Source organism: Helianthus annuus, chromosome 16 (genome assembly GCF_002127325.2).
Source record: "Helianthus annuus cultivar XRQ/B chromosome 16, HanXRQr2.0-SUNRISE, whole genome shotgun sequence".
Lineage (NCBI taxonomy): Eukaryota > Viridiplantae > Streptophyta > Magnoliopsida > Asterales > Asteraceae > Helianthus > Helianthus annuus.
Genome location: NC_035448.2, coordinates 111,412,814 through 111,437,437, shown reverse-complemented (window position 1 = coordinate 111,437,437; position 24,624 = coordinate 111,412,814). Strand labels below are relative to the sequence as shown.

Sequence of the window (24,624 nt, the reverse complement as noted above, 5' to 3'; positions counted from 1 at the left end):
TTTTTAAAAAGAGAAAAGGGTTTCAGTGTAGTTTTGCCACACATATTAAGATGTTTTAGAATAGTTGAAGGTAAAAGTGAACCAAAATAAATAAATAAATCAATCAATCAAGAAAAAAATAATAATTTAATTTAACATCAAGATGAATATAAATGACAAAACAAAAACTTTAATATTTTTCCTATAGATAATGTTATGGGTGAACCAAACCCTTTTGATTGGTTTGTAAGTATTGGGTTAATGCAACTTCAAGCACACAAAATAAATAAATAAATAAATCAAGAAAAAAATAATAAGATGTTAGATATAGACCCCACAACCACACTACACCACCAAAATGGGTTTTGTCCGGTTTCATTTGACTCAACTGCCGCCGCTTTCCTTCTACTGTAGTACTGTTCTAAAATGAAAGTGTATTATTATTATTTGTCACTCAAATGCCAGCCTATATTAATGTATTTATTTATTAATATATTAAATAGCATGACATGGGTAGGTTTGGATCGATTTCGGATCTTAATCGGAGTTTTTGGCTATGTGATTTAAAAACAGATCGGTTTTGGTTAATCGGTTATTAACATTTGTTTAGTTCACTAGATTGTGAATTTGAAACCATAATTTCGAGTCTCATAAAAAATGAACCAAAATAAAAAAAATTGTGTTTTAATGTTATCATTGGATTTTATTAATATTCACATAAAATAAAATAAAAGTAATGTAATATAATAATAAAAGTTCAACAATACCGAATTGATCCAAACATTCAAACAAAAATAGTAAATATTGAAAATGAGACACAAAATATGATCCTAGTTGTATCCGACTGTCCGACAAAACATGTGTTTGCAATATTCATGTTTCATCTTAATCTGCTTCACTTAAAAAGTTATTACATGTTTATTTTTAAAAATAGTAAACTTGTTACGTGATTACATACCATTATGCAATATGCCTTATTTTCAAAATAGTTATAACGTTACATAGTGGAGAGTTCAAATGAAAAGAAATTTTTTGTAAGAACAAAAAGAAGAAATTTCAACCAATAAGAATGTTTTATTTTACTTCATTTATTATAAGTATTTAATGTTACTAAAAGGGTACATTGGTAAATCTACATAGGTTATTAATTTGTAGTCTTCCTTTTTAATAGCTAACTACATTAAATTTTTTGTAACTTATCTTCAAAATATATATTTTTTCAAAAAAATAAAATAAAATAATTTAAAGTGTAGAATAAATTACGAGCTGTGTAGGATAAATTACGAGTTGTGTAGGATGAATTTCAACGTGTAGGATGAATTTCGAAATATGTAGGATAACTTTTGATGTGTGTAGGCAAAAAAATTTAGTGTGGAGGATAATAGTCTTTATGACTAGTTAATTAGTAAAAAATATAATAAATGAGATAAGTGAAAAAACTATTTAATGTTTTACAAAATTACCCTTTGTTCTTTTTCTTCTCAATTAAATTCTCTTCTCAAACAAATGAACATTCCCCCCACTACATGATTATTTACCACTTAAATGAATCAATCAGAGTTCGTTTAAGCCGGTTTCATTTTTTTGAGTTCCCCAATGCACAACTACAAAACATGAATAACTATATGTACGATCTTGTAAAACACCTTCCATATACATTTTTACGGTTAAGGTGGGAAGTTGAGTCTAATGGCAAAGTCATTGGAGTTAAACCTAAAAGGTCAAGGGCTTAAACCTCGGTAGCATCGGCTTTCAGAAAAAAAAAAAAAAAAAAAAAAAAAAAAAAGACGTTTAAATTTGAGCTTGGTTTTGAAACGGGCAAGTCACTATGAGGCGTTTACGTACGCAAGCATTATGTACAACCAGACTACATCTCTCGGCCTTTTAATCAAGTAAACCATTATAATAATCTTTTCATCTTTTTTGCCATTATTACATATCAACCTCCTCCGGACCCTATTCTTGATCAATTTGGACCATGAGGCGCAAGGCCCACAACCATTTTTCCGATCGAGCCTCGCACCTCATGTTTTTGCGTGCTTTTTAAAACCAAGCAGCTGAGCATAATAATTGCACTCAAGGAATTATAAGCATAGATGAGTCATGGGAAATCAAATAAAAGTGTACACAACTCATGTATGTATGTAAGTAATGGATAAAAGTGAACCAAAGTTTTCAAAATATCATCCTTATCACATTTGTTTTTCCCCCACCAGATTGAAATTTCAATTCACTTTTTTCACATGGTGGCTTCTTCAGGGTCGGTCTCAACTGGTACAGGTGGCATGTTATTCCCACCGCGCAACCGTGAGGACACATTGTCAATCGCAGAATTAAGCTGGCTTATTTTAGCATTCAAAGTCTGCCTGGTTTTCTGCATTTTTTTACATACAAACCGAAAATAATGAGGACCGGACGAGTTGGGTAATGGGTTAAAAAAGATTCACATCAAAGCGGGTCTGTTTTGTACGGGTCGGATCAGCTTTGGTTGACCCACCACTCACCAGCACTTGTCCATTAAAAAAAAGAACTTATAACGTCTGTGAATTTGGCAAAAGTTTTGATTTTTTCCCTAGGTTGATTATAGGGGTGTAAACGAGGCGTAGCGGCTCGAGAGCTACTCAGTAAAAAGCTCGAACGAGCCGAGCCTTAACGAGCCCGAGCCTGAAATATGACTTGTTTAGTTATTGAACCTGAGCTCGAGCTTTACATACGAGCCCAAATGAATTTTCTATTATTTTTTATGTACGCAATTTTGTCCATTTGAACGGGTTCACTTTTTACTAATAACATTGGGGAGCTGAGCTTTGGCTTGTTTAAGCTATCGAAGCAAACTCAAGCCAAGTTTTTAGCTGTTTAAAATTGTTCTCAAATTACCTCGAGCCAAGCTCGAGCTTTTGGGTTTTACTTTCGAACCAAGCTCGATCTCAAAACAATGGGCTCGAACCGAGCTGAGCTCGTGCCTCATAAAAGCATGATACAATAATTTAGAAGGTAGTATGCATAAAAAATATACCTTGAACGACTTTCAAATCGTTTGACCCATTTTACACGTTCCCCATTAAGCTAAATATTTTGATTTGACCCGTTTGAGATAAAACACAACCCAAATCGACTCATTCACAAGTAAGCAGACGGTGCTAGGTCAAACACAAAATTACAAAAAAACTCACCTCTAAACCTTCATCATAGTATATCGGTCGTTTTGCCCTCCTAAATCCATATTCATCTTCATTCAAGAGAGATCTTCTTATCTAGTGATTGAAGAAAAATATTTACAAAGTTAATTCAAACATTTACATTTAATCTTAAAATTCAAGTAAACAATGAAAAGATAAATTTTGTGTGACATGTTAATAGCTAAACTAAATAGATATTAATGCATCACTTGCACCTGTGGAGCGAATATGTATGCCAGGGTCCCACATAACGCACCACCCAAAAGAAAACCAGCAACAAAGTCACCGCCACCTCCACCGCTACGATCACTGAATGCAAACACATATAGAAAAAAATATATTAAAAAAACTCCAGAAGCACACCTTGCCTGACTCCAGTAAACTACAATTAAATGCAAAAAACAAAAACTACAAGCAGAATCAGAATCAAACACTATACTATTTATTCTTTTCCTTATTTGTGCAAGGGGTGCAAACGAGCCGAGGCGAGCCCGAGCTCGAGCTTGAGCACGGCTCGTTGGTAGTTTCTCAAGCTCGAGATCAGCCCGTTTATAATCTATTAATTAATATATTAAATAAACATAATATAAATAACAGGCTCTTTTAGATTCACGAGCTCGAAAAGCGAAGCTCGGGCTCGTTTACTAAACAAGCTTATGTTTAGGTTCGGGCTCGGCTCGTAAACAAGTTTAAATAAGCCCGGCTTACTAGACAACTTTTAATAAGGGGTCTATGTTATTAAATATTAATAAAAACGAATATTACACTAAGGCTCGACGAGCCTGACAAGCTTCACATGTCAGGCTCAAGCCCGGGCTCGATAAATCAACGAGCTTTATTTTAAGCTCAAGCTTGACTCGGGCTTGATAAGGCTCGGCTCATTTCGAGCTTTTTCTCGATAAGGTTCTTTGATAACAGATTCGAGTCCTCAATGAATATCAACCAAGTATATGGCAATGCTAAAAAAATAACTCGAATAATTATGATTATTAATCGTTTCTATATGATTCTTTATCAGGTAATTAGCAAAAAATTGTCATTTTTGCATTGTAACATAACAAAACACATAATTAAATAACTTTTAGGAATTATAAAGGTATCTTACTTGTACTGTGCACATGTTGCCAACTTCTTCAGAGCTCTTTGTTGGTTTGACTTCTTTTGAAGAGTCAAAGCAGTTTTACCATAGAACGAGGAATTACCAGACAAACTGTCATGTCCCTTGAGACTAGTTCGAACTGTTACAAGATAAACCCGTTACACAAAGGTCTAATCTTGGATCCAGTAAAAAAAACAAGAAATTTACGGCATGCACAATTTTCAAATCATGAATTAAAATAACACCATAAGCTTTAGAAGTGAAACGAATATGTTAGGATGCGAACATCTATCATGTATCACAATTCTACTTCATTACAATCTATAACCTAATCAACAACAAATAGTTTCTATAGTCAACCAGTCAATGCTCATAAACATGCCCATTGAGAATCAGGATTAATAAAGTACACGGATAGTCCCTGTGGTTTTCCAAAATTTCAGATTTGGTCCCTAGCTTTCTAAACGTGCACGGATGGTCCAGTGGTTGGCACTTTGTAACGCATTTAGTCCCCAATTTTTGCTAAAGTACATGGATGGTCCCTATAGTTTGCACTTTGTAACGCATTTAGTCCATAACTTGGACCTCCTGAAACCTTTAGATTTGTTGGCTGGGGACTAAATGTGTTACAAAGTGCAAATTGCAAACCATAGAGACCGTCCATGTACTTTTGGAAAGCTAGGGACCAAATCCAAAATTTTAAAAAACCACAGGGACTATCCATGTACTTTACTCTAACTTATAAGGTATTTTGGTTTTAAAAAGAGTAAGATACTCCATTTAGGTCGCAAAAGCGGAGGCATGGCTTCACGTACTTGCTCTATGTACACCAAATAAGCTTCATGTACAACCAAAAGCCGCACCTCTCTCCTCTTTTTACACAGCAACCTTTAAATCAAGTAAACCATTCATAATCTCTTATTTGGCCAATTTTTACCCTTAATCTTGGATCCAGTCAAGAAAAACAAAAACTAAAAGCATGCACAATTTTAGATCACAAATTTACACAAAACCATTGGTTTTAGAAGCAAAAAATATATATGAAGATGTAAACATCCATCATAACTACAATCACGTTAAAAGCGGTGGATGGTTAATCATGCATCATGTGGTGACGTTGATAGCTGAAAGACACGGGGGTACATGCACCAATCAGTCTTTGTCCCGATTGTTTGAGTGTTATGTGTCTTAGGTCCAAGGCTTGATACAAAACTACAATCGAGTTGGGGGTCTCACTGGAAGCAGTCTCTCTATCCCTACGGGGTAGAGGTAAGACCGTCTACATCTATCCTCCTCAGACCCTACCTTAGCTTTGCTATTGGTGGATATACTGAGTATGATGATGATGATGATGATGATGATGATGATGATGATGATGATGATGATGATGATGATGATGATGATGATGTAAACATCCATCATGTATCAAATTCCTACTTCCATACACTCTTTAATTTAATTAACAAGTATCTAGAATCAAGCAGTCAATGCTCATGAACTTGCCCATAACATTCGAGTCAAAATCAATATTTATAAGGCATCTTGGTTTTAAAAAAGAGCGAGACACTCCGTTTAGGTCCCGAAAGCCGAGGCACAGCTTCATGTACAACCAAAAGCTGCATCTCTCTCATCTTTTTGACATATCAACCTAAACATATAATCTTTTCATTGTTATGGTCATTTCTTCTACATATCAGCAGAACCTATATTTAATCAATATTAACCCTACATCTTTATTTAATCAATAACACAAATTTGATAAACCCTAGAAAGAAGCAAGAATTGATAGAAACCCAACAAAATGCGAAATATTACACCTTTCAAGGGGCAGATATGTCATAAAAACCACTGGGATTTAACTGATAACCACCCTATTTTCTGATCTTGAACAGCAGGCCATAAAATCACAATTCAGGGGCAAGAAACCAAAGGGTACCCAAAAAACGTATTTTACCGTGGATATCCAAAACAAAGAATAAAAAGATAACATTTTTATTAACAAGAATTCAAGATTTAAAAAACCCTAGAAATTACCAGAGATTGAAGCAGGTGAGATGATGGTTGTTGTAGCCATGAGTAGTGATTGAAGAGAAAGATCAAGAGTGAAATGGGTTAAGAAGCAGACAGCCAAGCAGTGGAGGATATAACACAAAAGAGTTGGTGATGAAGGGTAAAATTGGTAATTTACATATATAGGGGATTCCGCCACCATCTGCTGCCGATGAGAATCACTTCGGTTTCATCGGAAATTACTTTTTGACTATTTTAATGTGAGGGACCTCCCATTTTGATTTTTACATATCTATACCTCCTATAAAACAACAAGAAACTCGATAACATAAGAAAAACTGAGGTGGCAGCCAGATAGACTGTCTAACAATTTTTTTTTATCTCATTATTGTATCATAAAACTTAATATTAAAACACTTTAAAATTCAAAGGTCTGGCCCACATTCAAATTTCAAAGGTCTGTTCACATACAAAAAGGCAAAGGTCTGCCCATATACAAAAGGGCAAAGGTCTGTCATTAGCCTTCTTCTTCAAACATATGCCCATCATTCAAAATTCAAACCTCTGACCATATTCAAAATTCTGGCTCTAGATTCAAAATTCAAATCATATACGTATAAAAAGTTCTTTTTAATTTCTCAGAGCTTAGCAACTCTCACTTTCTCTCTCTCAAATCCAACCGTGTAATATACGTTTCCACGAGCCACCACTGACGTCGCAGAGTCTCCGGCCGCCGCCATGAACTCCGACAACAGGTAAGTAATTACTTCCATCATCATCATTAGATATCTGTAATTTGTTCAATATTTCGGTTTCTGAAACCCTAATTTTGGTTTGAAGATTTTGTGGTTGGAAATGTGCACACTCACTCTCCGATTACTCCAATTCTATCTGCAATATGATCGGAAGATGTAGGGTTTTGAGCATTCTGATTATGGTTGTTCACATTCAGTGTAGGTAATTTTTTTCTTGACTGTTTAGGGTTCGTAACATGTATATCGAATTACTGGACAATTTTCCTTCATCTCCATTCTGGACAATTTTCCAAACCCTAGATATCATCCTTTACACGGTACTAACATCTAATCTTTTCGTTTTAGACTATTTTTATTTATTCAAACTTGGTGAAATCCTTGCAATCAGACTCCAATAAAGAACTCGATGGAAGTTTAGCATCTGGGAAAGTTGAAGGAGAATCTTCAGTTGGCTGTTGATCTGAGAGTGTATCAGAGGAAGAAAAGGAAACTGTTACCGAAGGACATTGGGAATCCATTAAAGATTCCAATGATAATCTTACATGTCATGAAGTAGTTTTATGTATCAGTGAAACTGATTCTGTTCCACTTGAAGAAAAAAACTGTGTGAACTTCAGAGCATATCAAATGGGCAAGAGGCTACAATTTCTGATTCTAAACGATAAAGAAAAAGCGTGTACAAAGAGTGAGTGTGTTGACTTTCCGAAGCCACTGACTTTTGGTGAGTTTAACTTAGCGGCAGAGCTTGAGGTATGCTTCGATCTAGCCTGATTGTCTTTCATGTTTGTCTATTTGATCGTTTTTCAGGCTGTATGTTGTTATATTTTAAATTCTAATCGAGAAAACTTATATTTAAGAAAAATGATATGTGATTCGGATAGTGATTTACTTTTAAGAAAAATGATATGTGATTCGGATATGTAATTCGAATGTAATTAATTTGTAAAAGTGGCCCCCTCATTAATATTTGTTTATATTTAGGTTCTTGGTATGGAAAGGCTTAAAACCGAATTAGATTAACCCACGGCTGCTTCATTTGGGTCAGGGTCATGAGTTTGTGGTTTGTGCTTTTGGGTTAACAGGTGACCGTTGTAGAATTGGATCTACACAGTTGTTGCTGATAGCAAGAATGGCACGGGCAATCTAAAACGACACATAGAAAACTGTGTGAAAATGACAACTAAAGACATTGGCCAGTTTCTCCTATCCTCTACTCAAGGTTCGCTTCTTTCTAGAAGTCCTCAATTTAGTCAAGATAAGTTTAGGGAGTTTCTAGTTCAGGCTCTTATTAGACATGATTTACCATTTAGTTTTGTGGAATATGAAGGAATTAGAAATCTGTTAAAGTATTTGGAACTGAAGGTTAGTTTTTTTAGTAGGCACACTGCTAGAATAGATGTAAAGATAATGCATGCTTCATTAGTTAGTAAGGTTTGAAAAGCATTAGGTGTATGTCCTGGTCGAAATTGTTTGATGTCTAATTGTTGGAGTTCTATAGTTACTGATGGTTATATAAGTTTGACAACATATTTCATTGATAGCGAGTGGGTATTGCATAAGAAAATTCTTAACTTTGCATGTCTGCCTCCTTCTCACAATGGAGTCTCTTTAGCCGAAAAAATTCATACTTTGGTTGCTTGTTGGGGGTATTGATAAGAAATTGTTTTCTCTCACACTAGATAATGCATCTACGAATGATAGTTGTGCCAATATTCTTCACTCTCAATTAAAGTTGAAAGATGCATTAGTGTATGATGGTGTTTTGGTTCACATAAGGTGTTGTGCACATATATTGAATTTAATTGTCCAAGAGGGTTTAAAAAATAGATGTTGTCATACCCTGACTTTTGCGGAAGCGTGATTATTGGTGTGACTTTCTTAATACCATAACATTCAATCATAACAACGCTATATGATAAAACCATAAGATGTTCATCCATTAATTAAGTTTAAAAACAACATAACATACTTGTCTGAAACGTTGACACCAAATTCAAGTTACAAACCACAACATGTTTAAATGAGTTCACAAAGACTCAACAAAAGACCTTAAATAAAACCGGGTTTAGGAACATGTATCCCGTCCAGGAATAAGATACATCTCCCAAACCCTACGACCACGGATGACATCCTTTATTCATGACGCAGCTTGAAAACATGCAAACACCTACCAGATCCACTTAGTTCCCTGAAATACATGTAATTTGAAAACATCAACAAAAGTTGAGTGAGTTCATGTGTTTGTGTATGAATAAACCTTTAAAGTATGTCTGCATGTATGTATGTCCCTGGTATGTAGCAATAAGGAAAAACATATCACCAATGGTTTGCAAGGCCAATGTCATGCGTAAAATGGTGCAGGAAAACTCAAACCTAGCGGAATTTTGCCACGGCATTAGTATGTGGACATGGTCACCACATGGGCTACCCTGGTCCTCATGGGTGTGGGCTCGCTACACCCAAATAGATCTATCACTCATGTCCCTCGGTCCTACGACGAGGATTAATGGCCTTAAGTGTTGTACCCACCTTTCACATGATCAAGCAGTAACCCTCATTAGCTAACCATACCATGTATAAAATGTTTGTAAACAATTGTAACATGTATTTCACCCCCGGAGTTATAAAACTGAAAATAGTTAAAAGGGGGACATGAAGTTTTGCGTCTTCGGTACATGTATGTGACAACTGTGATCTGTAATCATCGTATAATGTAAAACAATGCCCGTTATCAATAAAACAATATGCTTTGGTGTTATTATGTGTATTTTGGTGTTACTATACGTGCAATTGTGTTTATTAATTTTACAATTTGATTCGATACCGATTTCAAGCTTTAAATCACTTTCTAGAAGATTATACGCAAACTGGTGCTTAAACGCATTCAGTTTAACGTGACATACACTCCGGAACTGTGACGTAAGCCAAACATACCCTAAATATCCCTTACATAACTTAGAAATAAGTTTCGACGGATTCGGTATGGCGAAAACATGTTTATTTGAACTAAAGAACTAATTACGACAAAACTGCGAAACGAACGTTGGTGACCACCCGGATAATATTTATGTCCCACAAATATTCCGTTATGATTAAAATCTTATTTTAATCAGGTTCGTGTTGAAAAATAAATTAAAACGCTCAAAAACGTTATTTCTCATGTTTAAGCGCGTACCGCGTGTTTCTGCGCGACACAGTGCTTTTACTGTGAAACGCGGACAACGCAGCCAGTCTTGGCAACTGAAATTTATTTCAGTAATATTTTGGCGAGTTTATTTTTATAGAATAATAAAAATAAATTAGAACGCCATAAATCGGGATTTGAACGCTAAATAAAATACCTGGTACATAATTAAACACTTTAACGGAACAGTGTTTAACCGGACAACCGAACATTACCCAGAACACAAAAATATTGTCAAACATATTGTTTCTGCTTTTCTGAGCTAGTTAGGGTCCCCGAACACCCTAACACCCATTATAAATTAGAACACACAAATAACCTATCATAACTCCTAACTTAAGATAACTAAACACTAACCATGTCATTGAAATTGAACCATGACCCCCCCCCCCTAACCGAACGGTCACCACAAGGGTGACCCACCTTTGTCCTTGTTGATTATTTTAATCCTTATGTCTAGTATCTAGTGAACATAAGACATGTTGGATAAAGATGAATTTTGGTCTATAAATACACACAAGGGTCCATGATCTTCATTCACAAACCACACTTCAAAAACTTTGCCTTCTCTCCCTCCTCTCTTCTTCATTCGGCAGCCATCACCACACCATTATACACCCACCTTCAAGCTTCTTGCAAGCAAACCATATATACACAAAGGTGCAAGAAGGTCAACAACGAAGCTTGGTGCGTTCGGAAGTCGAAGGACCGCTCTCGTTTTCTTTTATCCACCACTTTTCTACACTCGAACTCCCCTAGCCTTGTGCTAGTAGTAAGTTCCTTAGATCTTCATCTTGTTCATGTTTTTATGTGGTTAATGATGTTTAAAGATCAAAAAGATAGAAAGCCTAATGAACATAAACAAGTCTTGAAGTGTAACTAACTAAAGATGAAGTATGGTTAATGTAGTGTTAAAATGATGAATGAAATATGATATTGCTTGATAAATCTGATATATATATAACTAATAATCTGCTCTAAGTATTGTTGTGATCGCTAAACATGTTAATGGAATCAATCGAACGCATTTTATGATGATAAAAGACTGAAAACAGCATGCTGATCTGCTTTTCCAGCCGCCTTTAACTGGCTGTAACTGCATCGTAACTTAACAAAAACTTGATTTTCTTAAGTCTATAATGTGTTATTATAAAATACGGTTCTAATGACACCGGAATCATAATTTTTGGACTCCGTTTACTATTTTTAAAGTGTCTTTCTGTAACAGCAGCTTAAGCTGAATTTTTCTGCTGAAAATGTGCGTCCTGTTTTCAGTCATAACCTGAATTCTATGTAGGGTTAGATTATGAAACTTATACTATAGATGGTCACTGTTGTCGCCGTGATCCTCCAACTGGAATTACGTCAATCGGACTTACGATTAATTTTTAGTGAATTATTCCGTAGACTGCGGTCAGAAAGTAACAAATCTGACTTCAGTTCGGGAAAATGAAGTTTTATAAAATATTGATAATGAACTAGACCCCGATATTTTTATACAATAATATTTCGTTCATGTAAGACGTTCTTTGGAATTTTTAGAATAAGTTAACCATTTTATTTAAATGTCCGAAAACAGACCAGTTTCATATATATTAAAACAGAAATGACATAAGTAGTATTTTGCATGTCAAAGTGTGGTTTTTGATTATTAAAAATCATTCTTATTTAATTTAGGGCGGATAAACAATTGAGGGATTGTGTTAACATTTAAAAACGCACCCGAAGGTGAGTACATAGTTCCCCTATTTTACTATTTTCAATTGTTTTGGGGTGATTCATATGTATCAAAACGATTTCGATGTTTTAACGATGGTTTCACAACGAGTAAGATGGTTTATATCAAACTAATAACGATTTCGATAATGTGAACGAGCTTGTTGGTTGTAATTACATAACAAATGACATTCATTAATTTCGGCCAAACCGACCAGTATTAGGTTATGGTACCATAGGATCCGACAAATCCCGTTATCAGACCGGACCCATGGTTATGTGTGGGTTAGGTGGGTAACGACCGAATCTGATGATTGTTAACTTACCCTTTGGAGGTTTGTTAATGCGAAAACGAGTTGAACAATAGACGAGTCACACAGGTTTGAATGTTATTAGCGAGGCGACCAAAAGTAGTTTCACGATCGAAAACGAGAATGATTTAAACGACTAAAGCGATGTATAACGAATTAAACGATTTGGGTAAACAATTAGAAGCGATGTCACACAAACGAGGTTTTTGAAACGATATAAACTATACGAATTTTATTACGAGAATGTTTTGCGATTTGGTTTACGAAAAACAATTGTTTTGGGTAAAGATTCATGGCTTCGAGGTCTATAAATTATAACTAAACTATTTTGATTCGGTTATTCATTTTACGATACAAACATTTTATAAAACAAGGTTTTCTAATGACAATTAACGAGGTTGCACAATTTATTCCAACGTATAAACGAGCCATGAATCTGACACTCTCACAAAACCTATGTACTCGCCAGCATTCCTTTACTGATTTTGTTTTTACATATGTTTCAGGTGAAGTTGCTTAGTGTTGATTGCGAATAGGAAGCATACTCACTTAGGACCGGACGAGGCCTTAGTGATTTAATAAAGATACTAGTCTATGTTTGATTTGCTTGTTTAACTTTAAAACAATGTTTTTAATGAAATGAAACTCTTCGTATCCATGGTTTGAAACAATAATTCTGTTACAACACTCCCCGGCGTTTCCGCCACGATTTGTCGTTTTACGTGGTCGGGGTGTGACAGAAGAGTTGGTATCAGAGCCAATGGTTATAGAGAATTAGGTTATTAGTAAAATTTCGACCTAGACTATAACTTTCTAGGACCCCAACGCAAGTTGATTTGCTTATAGAATTTTAAAAGCGAAATCCGAATCTGCTTCGAAAATTAATCATCCGTTCTAGGATGATTGATTACTAGGTTTTGAACCCTCCATTATAAGGTTTTGAACCCTTCTAGTTTGCCTCATTTTTGGCTTAGTGCCTTTTGAGTTTTCAAAATCTCGTCAAAGTTTGGGTCTAAATAATGTGAACACGTGCAAACTGGAAGAGTGAATGTCTGTACCCTGAGTTTTCTGTCTAAGGCTAGAGTGTTCGTACAAATCCACATAATCGGACCAGTCACTCTTACCTGGGAACTCTTGGGGTGAGTGTTCACTTATAGGCGAGCATGTCTTCGCGATACATTATTTTGATTCATTACTTTGATTAGTCACTGCGTGTCGTTTGTTTGTTCGAGGTAACGAACAAATGATCGCCTTCCTTATATTTCGTCGATATTTTCAAAACCTCTTTTGTTTTTCCTAATCGTCGACCTCACTCGTTTCTCATATTTCCTTGTTAGACGATGCCTCCTCGACGTGATGCACAACCTTTTACCGCTGAAGAAATCGCAGCCCTTGTCTCTCAGCAAATGGCTGCTGTGCTTCCAAGCGTTGTGACTCAAATCCACGAGCTGTACAACAACAATAACAATGCACAATGCAATTTCAAGAGTTTCAACTCCGCTAAACCGCTAAAGTTTTCTGGGTCACAAGGAGCGACTGCACTCCTGCAATGGTTCGAAAGCATCGAGAACACATTCAGACATGTGCAATGTCCGAATGGGCGTAAGGTTGAATTTGCATCAAGTGTGTTCGAGAAGCGTGCTCTTACTTGGTGGAACGGAGTGATGCGCGATAGGGGTGCTGAAGTAGCGTTGGCACAAACCTGGGAAGAGCTTCGAGCTCTCATGATGAGAGAGTTTTGTCCCCGTCACGAAATTCGAGCTTTGGAACGAGAGTTTGACGATCTAAAACAAGATGGGGGAGAACACCGTGCGTACTCGGATCGATTTGAGGAACTCAGTCTTTTGTGTCCTACTATGGTTACCCCGTTGGAGAAAGCGATAGAGAGGTATATCGATGGCTTACCCGATTCCATTCAGGATATTGTGACCGGTGTTAATCCTACTACTGTTCGCCAAGCGATCGAGTTAGCTGCTACCCTGACTGAGTCGCAAGTCAGGAAGCGTAAACTTACCTGCAAGGGTGATAAGAAGAAGTCAACTGATTCTGCTAAAGACAAGGAAAAGGGTAAGGGTAAGAAGGGTGAGTCTTCGAAGAAGTCGAGAAAGCGAAAGGGTGCTCAGAATTTTGCAGTAACTGCACAAACTGCTCAGAACCCTCATAACCCACCAGCTCTACCTCCTGCAAAGAAAGCGTATGCTGGTACCGCACCTCATTGTGCTCACTGCAACGGTCATCATGTTGCACAACAAGCTTGTAGGCAATGCACAACGTGTGGTAAACTTGGGCATCTGACCAACGTCTGCCGATTGGGTCAGAATCAAGCTGCTCAGGTTCAAGCCCCAGTTCAGGGGAATGCTGCTAGATTCCCACCGGGTTCATGCTTCAACTGTGGAGAGTATTGTCACTTCCGCAACAACTGTCCAAGGTTGGCAAATGCGAATGCAAATCCGAACGTGAATGTCAATGTTAAAGCGAATGCGAATCCCGCTCGTGGACGAGTATTCAATCTGAATGCAAACGAGGCGCGAGCTGACAACCTCGTCGTCAATGGTACGTTTCTTGTTAACAATCGACTTGCATCCATTCTTTTTTATTCTGGTGCCGATAGAAGTTTTGTTTCGTTATCTTTTGAGCCTTTGCTTGCTATACCTAGAACTAAACTGAGGAAACCCTTATCTGTCGAAGTTGCTACTGGTAAACCTCTTGTGCTCGATTCTGTTATTCGTGATTGTCAGTTAAACCTTGATAACCATCTTTTTCCCATTGACCTCACGCCAATGCAACTTGGGAGTTTCGATATTATCGTGGGGATGGATTGGCTAACCAAACATCATGCTGAGGTGGTTTGTTTCGATAAGATTGTTCGTATTCCTCTTCCGTCTGGCGATATTCTGGAAGTTCGTGGAGAGAAGCCATCAGGTGGTTTGAAGCTTATGTCGTGTACGAAGGCTCACAGTTATTTGCAAAAAGGATATGTCGCTTTCCTGGCACATGTCACCTAGGAGAAGGGCAAGAGCAAGAGTATTCAGGATATTCCGATTATTTGGGATTATCCAGAGGTGTTTCCCGATGAACTGTCTGGTTTGCCTCCAGTTCGTCAAGTCGAGTTTCATATTGACCTTGTACCCAATGCCAACCCGGTTGCGAAAGCACCTTATCGTCTTGCACCGTCGGAAATGCAAGAGTTATCAAAACAGCTTCAAGAGTTGTCTGATAAAGGATTCATCCGTCCGAGCTTTTCGCCTTGGGGAGCTCCTGTCCTCTTTGTGAAAAAGAAAGATGGATCTTTTCGAATGTGTATCGATTATGTTGAGCTTAATAAGCTTACCATCAAGAATCGATATCCCCTACCTAGAATTGATGTTCTCTTCGACCAGCTGCAAGGTGCTTCATGCTTTTCCAAGATCGACCTGCGTTCTGGGTATCATCAACTTCGTATTTTCGAAGAAGATATTCCCAAAACTGCTTTCCGTACAAGATATGGGCACTACGAGTTCACTGTCATGCCTTTCGGTTTGACAAATGCCCCAGCTATCTTCATGGACTTAATGAATAGGGTTTGTAAACCTTATTTTGATAAGTTCATTATTGTGTTCATCGACGATATTCTTATTTATTCAAAGTCTCGAGCTGATCATGAACAACACCTTCGTTTGACGTTGGAACTCCTAAAGAAGGAACAACTTTTTGCTAAATTCTCCAAGTGTGAATTCCGGCTTAAAGAAGTTCAGTTCTTGGGTCATATTATCAATGAGCAGGGTATTCATGTAGATCCATCCAAGATTGCTGCGATTAAGGATTGGAATACACCAACGACACCTACAGAAGTTCGTTCTTTTCTTGGTCTTGCTGGTTATTATCGTTGATTCATTTCTAATTTCTCGAAGATCGCGGTTCCACTCACTGCTTTGACTCAGAAAAATGAGCCTTTTGAGTGGGGACCTAAACAAGAAGAAGCGTTCCAAACGCTGAAACGAAAGCTCTATGATGCTCCTGTTTTATCTCTGCCTGAGGAAAACGATGATTTTGTTGTCTATTGTGATGCGTCGAATCTAGGACTTGGTTGCGTTCTTATGCAACGCGGTAAAGTCATAGCTTATGCGTCTAGAGAATTAAAAATTCACGAGAAGAAATATACGACTCATGATCTTGAGATAGGAGCTGTGATTTTTGCGCTTAAAATCTGGAGACACTACCTCTATGGAATGAAGTGTGTGGTTTTCACAGACCACAAAAGTCTCCAACATATTCTCAATAAGAAGGAACTGAACATGAGGCAACGACGTTGGGTTGAACTCTTAAACGATTATGATTGCGATATCCGCTACCACCCTGGCAAGGCGAATGTCGTAGCCGATGCGCTTATCAAAAGGAACGAGTCAAGCTTCATTCTGTTCAAACTCTATCTGATTTTCAATCTCGTGTTCTTCAAACTCAACGATCTTGTGTGATCAAAGACTTATTGAAGTATGAGCTACCGCTTCAACTTGAGCTTAAACTCGAAAGGAAAGACGATGGCTTACTCTATTTTGAGAATCGTTTGTGGATTCTGAATCAGGACGATCTTCGCACCTTAGTAATGGATGAATCTCACAAGTCTCGATATTCTATCCATCCTGGTGCTGATAAAATGTACAAGGATCTTCGTACCCAGTATTGGTGGCCTGGTATGAAGAAGGATGTTGCCTTGTATGTATCGAAATGCCTAACTTGTCTCAAAGTCAAGGCGGAACATCAACGACCTTCTGGTTTTCTTGTACAACCACAGATACCGGTTTGGAAATGGGAGAACATTGCAATGGATTTCATCACCAAGTTACCGCGTACGTCTAAAGGTCACGATGTTATTTGGGTCGTAGTTGATCGTTTGACAAAATCTGCTCACTTCTTACCAATCCGTGAGGATTTCTCTGCTGAAAAGCTTGCCAAGATCTATGTAGACGAGATTGTTTCACGACATGGTGTTCCCTTGGATATCATTTCCGAGAGTGATGCTCGATTTTCATCTCATTTTTAGAAGACCATGCAATTTGCTTTGGGAACCCAACTGAATCTAAGCACTGCTTATCATCCCCAAACAGATGGTCAATCTGAGAGGACGATTCAAACTTTGGAGGATATGCTTAGAGCATGCGTGATAGACTTTGGTGGTAATTGGGATTCTCATTTACCATTGATCGAGTTCTCATACAATAATAGTTATCATGCTAGCATTAAGATGGCACCATTCGAAGCTCTCTACGGTCGAAAATGTCGTTCACCTGTCTGTTGGGATGAGACCGGTGAAGCTCAGCTTGCTGGACCTGAGATCATTCTGGAAGCAACAGACAAAATCAAGAAAATTCGTGATAATCTTGTGACAGCTAGAAGCCGTCAAAAGAGTTATGCGGATTTGAAACGCAAGCCCATAGAATTTCAAGTCGGAGACCGTGTCCTACTCAAGGTGTCACCTTGGAAGGGAGTGGTGAGATTTGGAAAGAAAGGAAAACTTGCACCACGATATGTTGGACCATTTAAGATTGTTGAAAGAATTGGAAAGGTTGCCTATCAACTAGAGCTACCTCCAGAGCTTGGAAATGTTCATCCGACTTTTCACGTGTCCAATTTGCAAAAGTGTTTAGCTGATGCTGATCTTCACATCCCTCTCGACGAGATTCAAATCGATGAAACGATGCACTTCGTCGAGAAACCTGTGGAGATAGTGGACCGTACATACAAACAGTTGAAAGGCAAACGGATTCATTTGGTCAAGGTTCGCTGGGAATCCAAACGTGGCCCCGAGTTTACTTGGGAACATAAGGACCAGATGAAGGAGAAATATCCGCATTTGTTTTCACAAGATTCCTCTAAATAAAATTTCGGGACGAAATTTCCTAAAGTAGGGGAGACTGTGACAACTGTGATCTGTAATCATCGTATAATGTAAAACAATGCCCGTTATCAATAAAACAATATGCTTTGGTGTTATTATGTGTATTTTGGTGTTACTATATGTGCAATTGTGTTTATTAATTTTACAATTTGATTCGATACCGATTTCAAGCTTTAGATCACTTTCTAGAAGATTATACGCAAACTGGTGCTTAAACGCATTCAGTTTAACGCGACATACACTCCGGAACTGTGACGTAAGCCAAACATACCCTAAATATCCCTTACATAACTTAGAAATAAGTTTCGACGGATTCGGTATGGCGAAAACATGTTTATTTAAACTAAAGAACTAATTACGACAAAACTGCGAAACGAACGTTGGTGACCACCCGGATAATATTTATGTCCCACGAATATTCTGTTATGATTACAATCTTATTTTAATCAGGTTCGTGTTGAAAAATAAATTAAAACGCTCAAAAACGTTATTTCTCATGTTTAAGCGCGTACCGCGTGTTTCTGCGCGACACAGTGCTTTTACTGCGAAATGCGGACAACGCAGCCAGTCTTGGCAACTGAAATTTATTTCAGTAATATTTTGGCGAGTTTATTTTTTTAGAATAATAAAAATAAATTAGAACGCCATAAATCGGGATTTGAACGCTAAATAAAATACCCGGTACATAATTAAACACTTTAACGGAACGGTGTTTAACCGGACAACCGAACATTACCCGGAACACAAAAATATTGTCAAACATATTGTTTTTGCTTTTCTGAGCTAGTTAGGGTCCCCGAACACCCTAACACCCATTATAAATTATAACACACAAATAACCTATCATAACTCCTAACTTAACATAACTAAACACTAACCATGTCATTGAAATTGAACCATGACCCCCCCCCTAACCGAACGATCACCACAAGGGTGACACACCTTTGTCCTTGTTGATTATTTTAATCCTTGTGTCTAGTATCTAGTGAACATAAGACATGTTGGATAAAGATGAATTTTGGTCTATAAATACACACAAGAGTCCATCATCTTCATTCACAAACCACACTTCAAAAACTTTGCCTTCTCCCTCCTCTCTTCTTCATTCGGCAGCCATCACCACACCATTATACACCCACCTTCAAGCTTCTTGCAAGCAAACCATACATACACAAAGGTGCAAGAAGGTCAACAACGAAGCTTGGTCGTTCGGAAGTCGAAGGACCGCTCTCGTTTTCTTTTATCCACCACTTTTCTACACTCGAACTCCCCTAGCCTTGTGCTGGTAGTAAGTTCCTTAGATCTTCATCTTGTTCATGTTTTTATGTGGTTAATGATGTTTAAAGATCAAAAAGATAGAAAGCCTAATGAACATAAACAAGTCTTGAAGTGTAACTAACTAAAGATGAAGTATGGTTAAAGTAGTGCTAAAATGATGAATGAAATATGATATTGCTTGATAAATCTAATATATATAAGTAATAATCTGCTGTAATTATTGTTGTGATCGCTAAACATGTTAATGGAATCAATCGAACGCACTTTATGATGATAAAAGACTGAAAACAGCATGCTGATCTGCTTTTCCAGCCGCCTTTAACTGGTTGTAACTGCATCGTAACTTAACAAAAACTTGATTTTCTTAAGTCTATAATGTGTTATTATAAAATACGGTTCTAATGACACCGGAATCGTAATTTTTGGACTCTGTTTACTATTTTTAAAGTGTCTTTCCGTAACAGCAGCTTAAGCTGAATTTTTCTGCTGAAAATGTGCGTCCTGTTTTCAGTCATAACCTGAATTCTGTGTAGGGTTAGATCATGAAACTTATACTGTAGATGGTCACTGTTGTCTCCATGATCCTCCAATGGGAATTACTTCAATCGGACTTACGATTAATTTTTAGTGAATTATTCCGTAGACTGCGGTTAGAAAGTAACAAATCTGACTTCAGTCTGGGAAAATGAATTTTTATAAAATATTGATAATGAACTAGACCCCGATATTTTTATACAATAATATTTGGTTCATGTAAGACGTTCTTGGGAATTTTTAGAATAAGTTAACCATTTTATTTAAATGTCCGAAAACAGACCAGTTTCATATATATTAAAACAGAAATGACATAAGTAGTATTTTGCATGTCAAAGTGTGGTTTTTGATTATTAAAAATCATTCTTATTTAATTTAGGGCGGATAAACAATTGAGGGATTGTGTTAACATTTAAAAACGCACCCGAAGGTGAGTACATAGTTCCCCTATTTTACTATTTTCAATTGTGTTGGGGTGATTCATATGTATCAAAACGATTTCGATGTTTTAACGATGGTTTCACAACGAGTAAGATGGTTTATATCAAACTAATAACGATTTCGATAATGTGAACGGGCTTGTTGGTTGTAATTACATAACAAATGACATTCATTAATTTCGGCCAAACCGACCAGTATTAGGTTATGGTACCATAGGATCCGACAAATCCCGTTATCAGACCGGACCCATGGTTATGTGTGGGTTAGGTGGGTAACGACCTAATCTGATGATTGTTAACTTACCCTTTGGAGGTTTGTTAATGCAAAAACGAGTTGAACAATAGACGAGTCACACAGGTTTGAATGTTATTAGCGAGGCGACCAAAAGTAGTTTCACGATCTAAAACGAGAATGATTTAAACGACTAAAGCGATGTATGACGAATTAAACGATTTGGGTAAACAATTGGAAGCGATGTCACACAAACGAGGTTTTCGAAACGATATAAACTATACGAATTTTATTACGAGAATGATTTACGATTTGGTTTACGAAAAACAAATGTTTTGGGTAAAGATTCATGGCTTCGAGGTCTATAAATTATAATCAAACTATTTTGATTCGGTTATTCATTTTACGATACAAACATTTTATAAAACAAGGTTTTCTAATGACAATTAACGAGGTTGCACAATTTATTCCAACGTATAAACGAGCCATGAATCTGACACTCTCACAAAACCTATGTACTCACCAGCATTTCTTTGCTGATTTTGTTTTTACATATGTTTCAGGTGAAGTTGCTTAGTGTTGATTGCGAATAGGAAGCATGCTCACTTAGGACCGGACGAGGCCTTAGTGATTTAATAATGATATTAGTCTATGTTTGATTTGCTTGTTTAACTTTAAAACAATGTTTAATATTTAATGAAATGAAACTCTTCGTATCTATGGTTTGAAACAATAATTCTGTTACAACACTCCCTGGCGTTTCCGTCACGATTTGTCGTTTTACGTGGTCGGGGTGTGACATCGTAACCCAAATCTCCTCAGCAAACACGACTACCTACAATGTACTAGGGTCTATAGACGAACGGGCCGTGCCTTGCCTTGCCTTTGTGTTTATGTTTTTGAGTTACGTTACTTTTGTGTCTTTAATATTATTCCAAATTATAATTACTTGTTAAAATAATAATTATTTTAACTCTAAATTATATCAAATTTTGGAATAATTTGTTAAACAATATTCTTGTAACAACACCTCTCAAGTATTTATTTTCGTATTTCTTTCCCAAGGATAGGGGTATCTCATACAGGTATTTTTGCATTCTTGTATTTGTAGTCTCAAAATAATATATTTTCAAGTCTCACTCCCTTTACAAAATATATATAACTCATTTTGTCCAAAAATAATGTATTTCAAGGAAATATATGTTTTTTCTCAAAAACCATATATCTTCTAATATTCTAAGAAAATATATTTTTACTTCCAAAAATAATATATTTTCTCCTTGTCAAAAATATGATATAACTTGGTAATATAACTTAGGTGACCGTCCACCATGGGGGGAGGGGGGGGGTCTTGGTTAGTGTTGAATGATAAGTTAAGTTATTTAGTTGGAAGTTAACTGTATTAGTTAGTGTCCATGCATATGATGTGTTATATAGCATGTTAGGGTGTTCGGGGATCATAACTAGCTCAGAAATATTAAAACAATGCTTCTAGTATAATTTTGGTGCTTGGGGTAGTGTCCGGTTGTTCGGTTAGATACCGGTTCGTTAAAGTGTCAAACTATTTCGTTTACTGTTCTTTATGCACCCTTTTGTGACACTTTTAATTCCCGACACTTAGGAAAGCATTCAGGACCATTTTGTCATATTTTGCATGTTACAAACTTGTTAGATTGCTGATTTTTGCTGAAAATGCTGAATTCAGCACTTTAAGTGGGTTTTAGGCACTTTCCGGCACTTAAACTATCACCTAGTGAAGCAGTTTTATGATCCTTACTTCCCTACACACCATACTAGTGTAGTACCTTGTCTCTGGCCCTTACGGGGTCTCAAAACACTGTTTGTCTATGTACTAAACATCGTCAGCATTTTTTCTGAGTTATCCGCTAACTGTGCTAGTTGTGCCTTGTGCATTGTTTATGTCACCAAAGTTTGTATGTAAAAATGATGTGACAGTATGAAATGTGATGCACATGTAAGTGTGATGCAGTAATCGGAAAGCAATTAATTGTAATTCAGCACAGTCATTAATCACTAATCAAGATTAATTAATTGTACGGATACCTGGATTTTTGACAGTTGTCACATTCTCCCCCAGTTAAGAAAATTTCGTCCTCAAAATTTGTACTACCTTAACTCCTTAGGGTTTCATTACGCGTGTATGTATATGAATAATACTGGGTAGACAACTACCAAACCAAATCTAATCTTATTCACATCAGGTGAACTTCCAGGGATATATTTCAACAACAAGAACCCAATGATTACAAGGCATGTGTTCTAGCATTTGATGTCAAAGGACACGAGAAGTATAGATGTATAGTCTAGCGTAACTCAGTTAACAGGGGTTCCACAAAAGAGGAGTTTTGGCCAATGGATTCTTCAAACAATCGGTCACAATATGCAAATGAGTTTTTCACGAACCATAGCATCCGCTATATGATCTCAAAATCAACAACTTGAATATGAAAATGATCTGTCAACTTTCGAATAATTAAATGGTAAGGATTAGTGTGTTGACATTCTTGGATTGCGAAAATACAACGAATGAAATACAAGCGAATCTGGTGTATCATTGTCTTGATTCGTAGTTGCATCAGGAATGTTTAAATAACAAGCCAAACAAAAGTATGTGTAGTTTTGTGTGAAATGGTCGACCATGATTAGCACAAGCTACAAATTTGTAATGACACCATAAGGTGTTGTAACTGACATATTTCAACAATAGTGGTGACTGAACAAGTTCACCGTACTTGAAATCAAAGGAAAATGTACTGAAACAACTCTGAGGATTTGATTTAAACAGTGTCATGGGGTTTTCAGTCGAATGTGGAACATCAAAGAACTATCATTTCTAGTTGAAGATGGAAAGCAATAGATACTGCAAGGTAATCAATTTATAACGAAAGAATCGTTAGGAGGTACACCGTGATATGAAACGAATCTAGGTACCATTGTCTTAACACACAACTGTGCTGAGACCGCTTTAATCGTGATAAACAAAACGGATTTAGAACAAATGAATAGACAACCAAATCCGTGTATGAGGTGCGTAACCAAATTAGCGCAAGCTTCAATTCTGTGAGAGTGTCACCGTAAGGTATCAAAACCAACAAACGATTTAGTGGAGTCGCAGACCAACCAAGTCTACTACGACCTGAAACAAAAGAACCTTTTCAAAAATATTTGAATATGATGCTCTCAATACATCATATGGTGTCTTAAATTGGATATGCGAAATGGATAAGTTCAAGCAATTGAACTTGGTTTCAGCGTAACTTGACAATAAACGTATGTATTAACAAGGGAATCTCAGCATGGTTACGAAGATAAACCATGAATGTAACTTGAAAGAAAAGAAGTTTCAAGAAAATGTGTGACTTGACAGCAAAGGAGCCAATGGTTACGATAGTGTAGGTTATTCGAATCATTAACCAATAGTTAGCTTTAGCAAAATAAGATTTGAATTTTAATGAAGCGTTCATTTAAAACAAAACCACATGCATAGCAAATGGTGCATGTGTGACATATAAGTTTCTGAGTACTGAAACAATGAGTATAAAAAAATGACCAAGTATTGAAGCAATGTGTGTTCGCTCTCAGCGAAGAAAATTAACGCAATGCAACTACCATTAAGGGGAGTAGAGATGCAATATCCATTTGCTAGAAGCAAAAGTGGATATTTCAACAAAAGAAAATTGAGTACTTTCTGTTTGGTTAACCGAATTAGCATATATGACAGGATAATGCGGTTTGTTTGAATTAACAGGTGTGGTTCCTAAGTGATAACCTTTACGAGTTTTGACATGGGTTCCCAAAGGATTAAGCACATGTTTTCTAGGTTCTCAAAGTCTCGTGTTCTGTGTAAAACTGTTTTGCGCGTTGCGCAGGAAACAAAATTTTTGTGTACGTTTAAAACAAGTAATTGTCCCACAATTCACCGGTATACTTTCTTCCTGAACTCACATATGATGATACTCAATCATCGATCAGTCTTAAAATAGTAGTTAGGTCCTCATGGTTAGTTAAATA

At 36.8% G+C, this 24,624-nt stretch overlaps 1 protein-coding gene across 1 annotated transcript; it reads right to left on the bottom strand.

Annotated features, from left to right (window-relative positions):
* Positions 1-2,049: 2,049 nt before the first annotated feature.
* Positions 2,050-6,524, bottom strand: LOC110915823. The gene is made up of 5 exons (XM_022160568.2): positions 6,292-6,524; positions 4,264-4,396; positions 3,374-3,467; positions 3,153-3,233; positions 2,050-2,353 (listed from the first exon to the last, which is right to left on the bottom strand). The coding sequence occupies exons 1-5, from the start codon at positions 6,467-6,469 to the stop codon at positions 2,219-2,221; spliced, it is 621 nt and encodes a 206-aa protein (XP_022016260.1). The 5' UTR covers positions 6,470-6,524; the 3' UTR covers positions 2,050-2,218.
* Between the last annotated feature and the right edge of the window lie 18,100 nt (positions 6,525-24,624).

Coding starts and splice junctions, on each gene's coding strand:
- LOC110915823 (XM_022160568.2), bottom strand. CDS start 6,469: ATGGTGGCGGAATCCCCTATATATGTAAATTACCAATTTTACCCTTCA. Junction 3,234..3,373: donor CATACATATTCGCTCCACAG/GTGCAAGTGATG, acceptor TTCAATCACTAG/ATAAGAAGATCTCTCTTGAA. Junction 2,354..3,152: donor ACTATGATGAAGGTTTAGAG/GTGAGTTTTTTT, acceptor AAAAAAATGCAG/AAAACCAGGCAGACTTTGAA.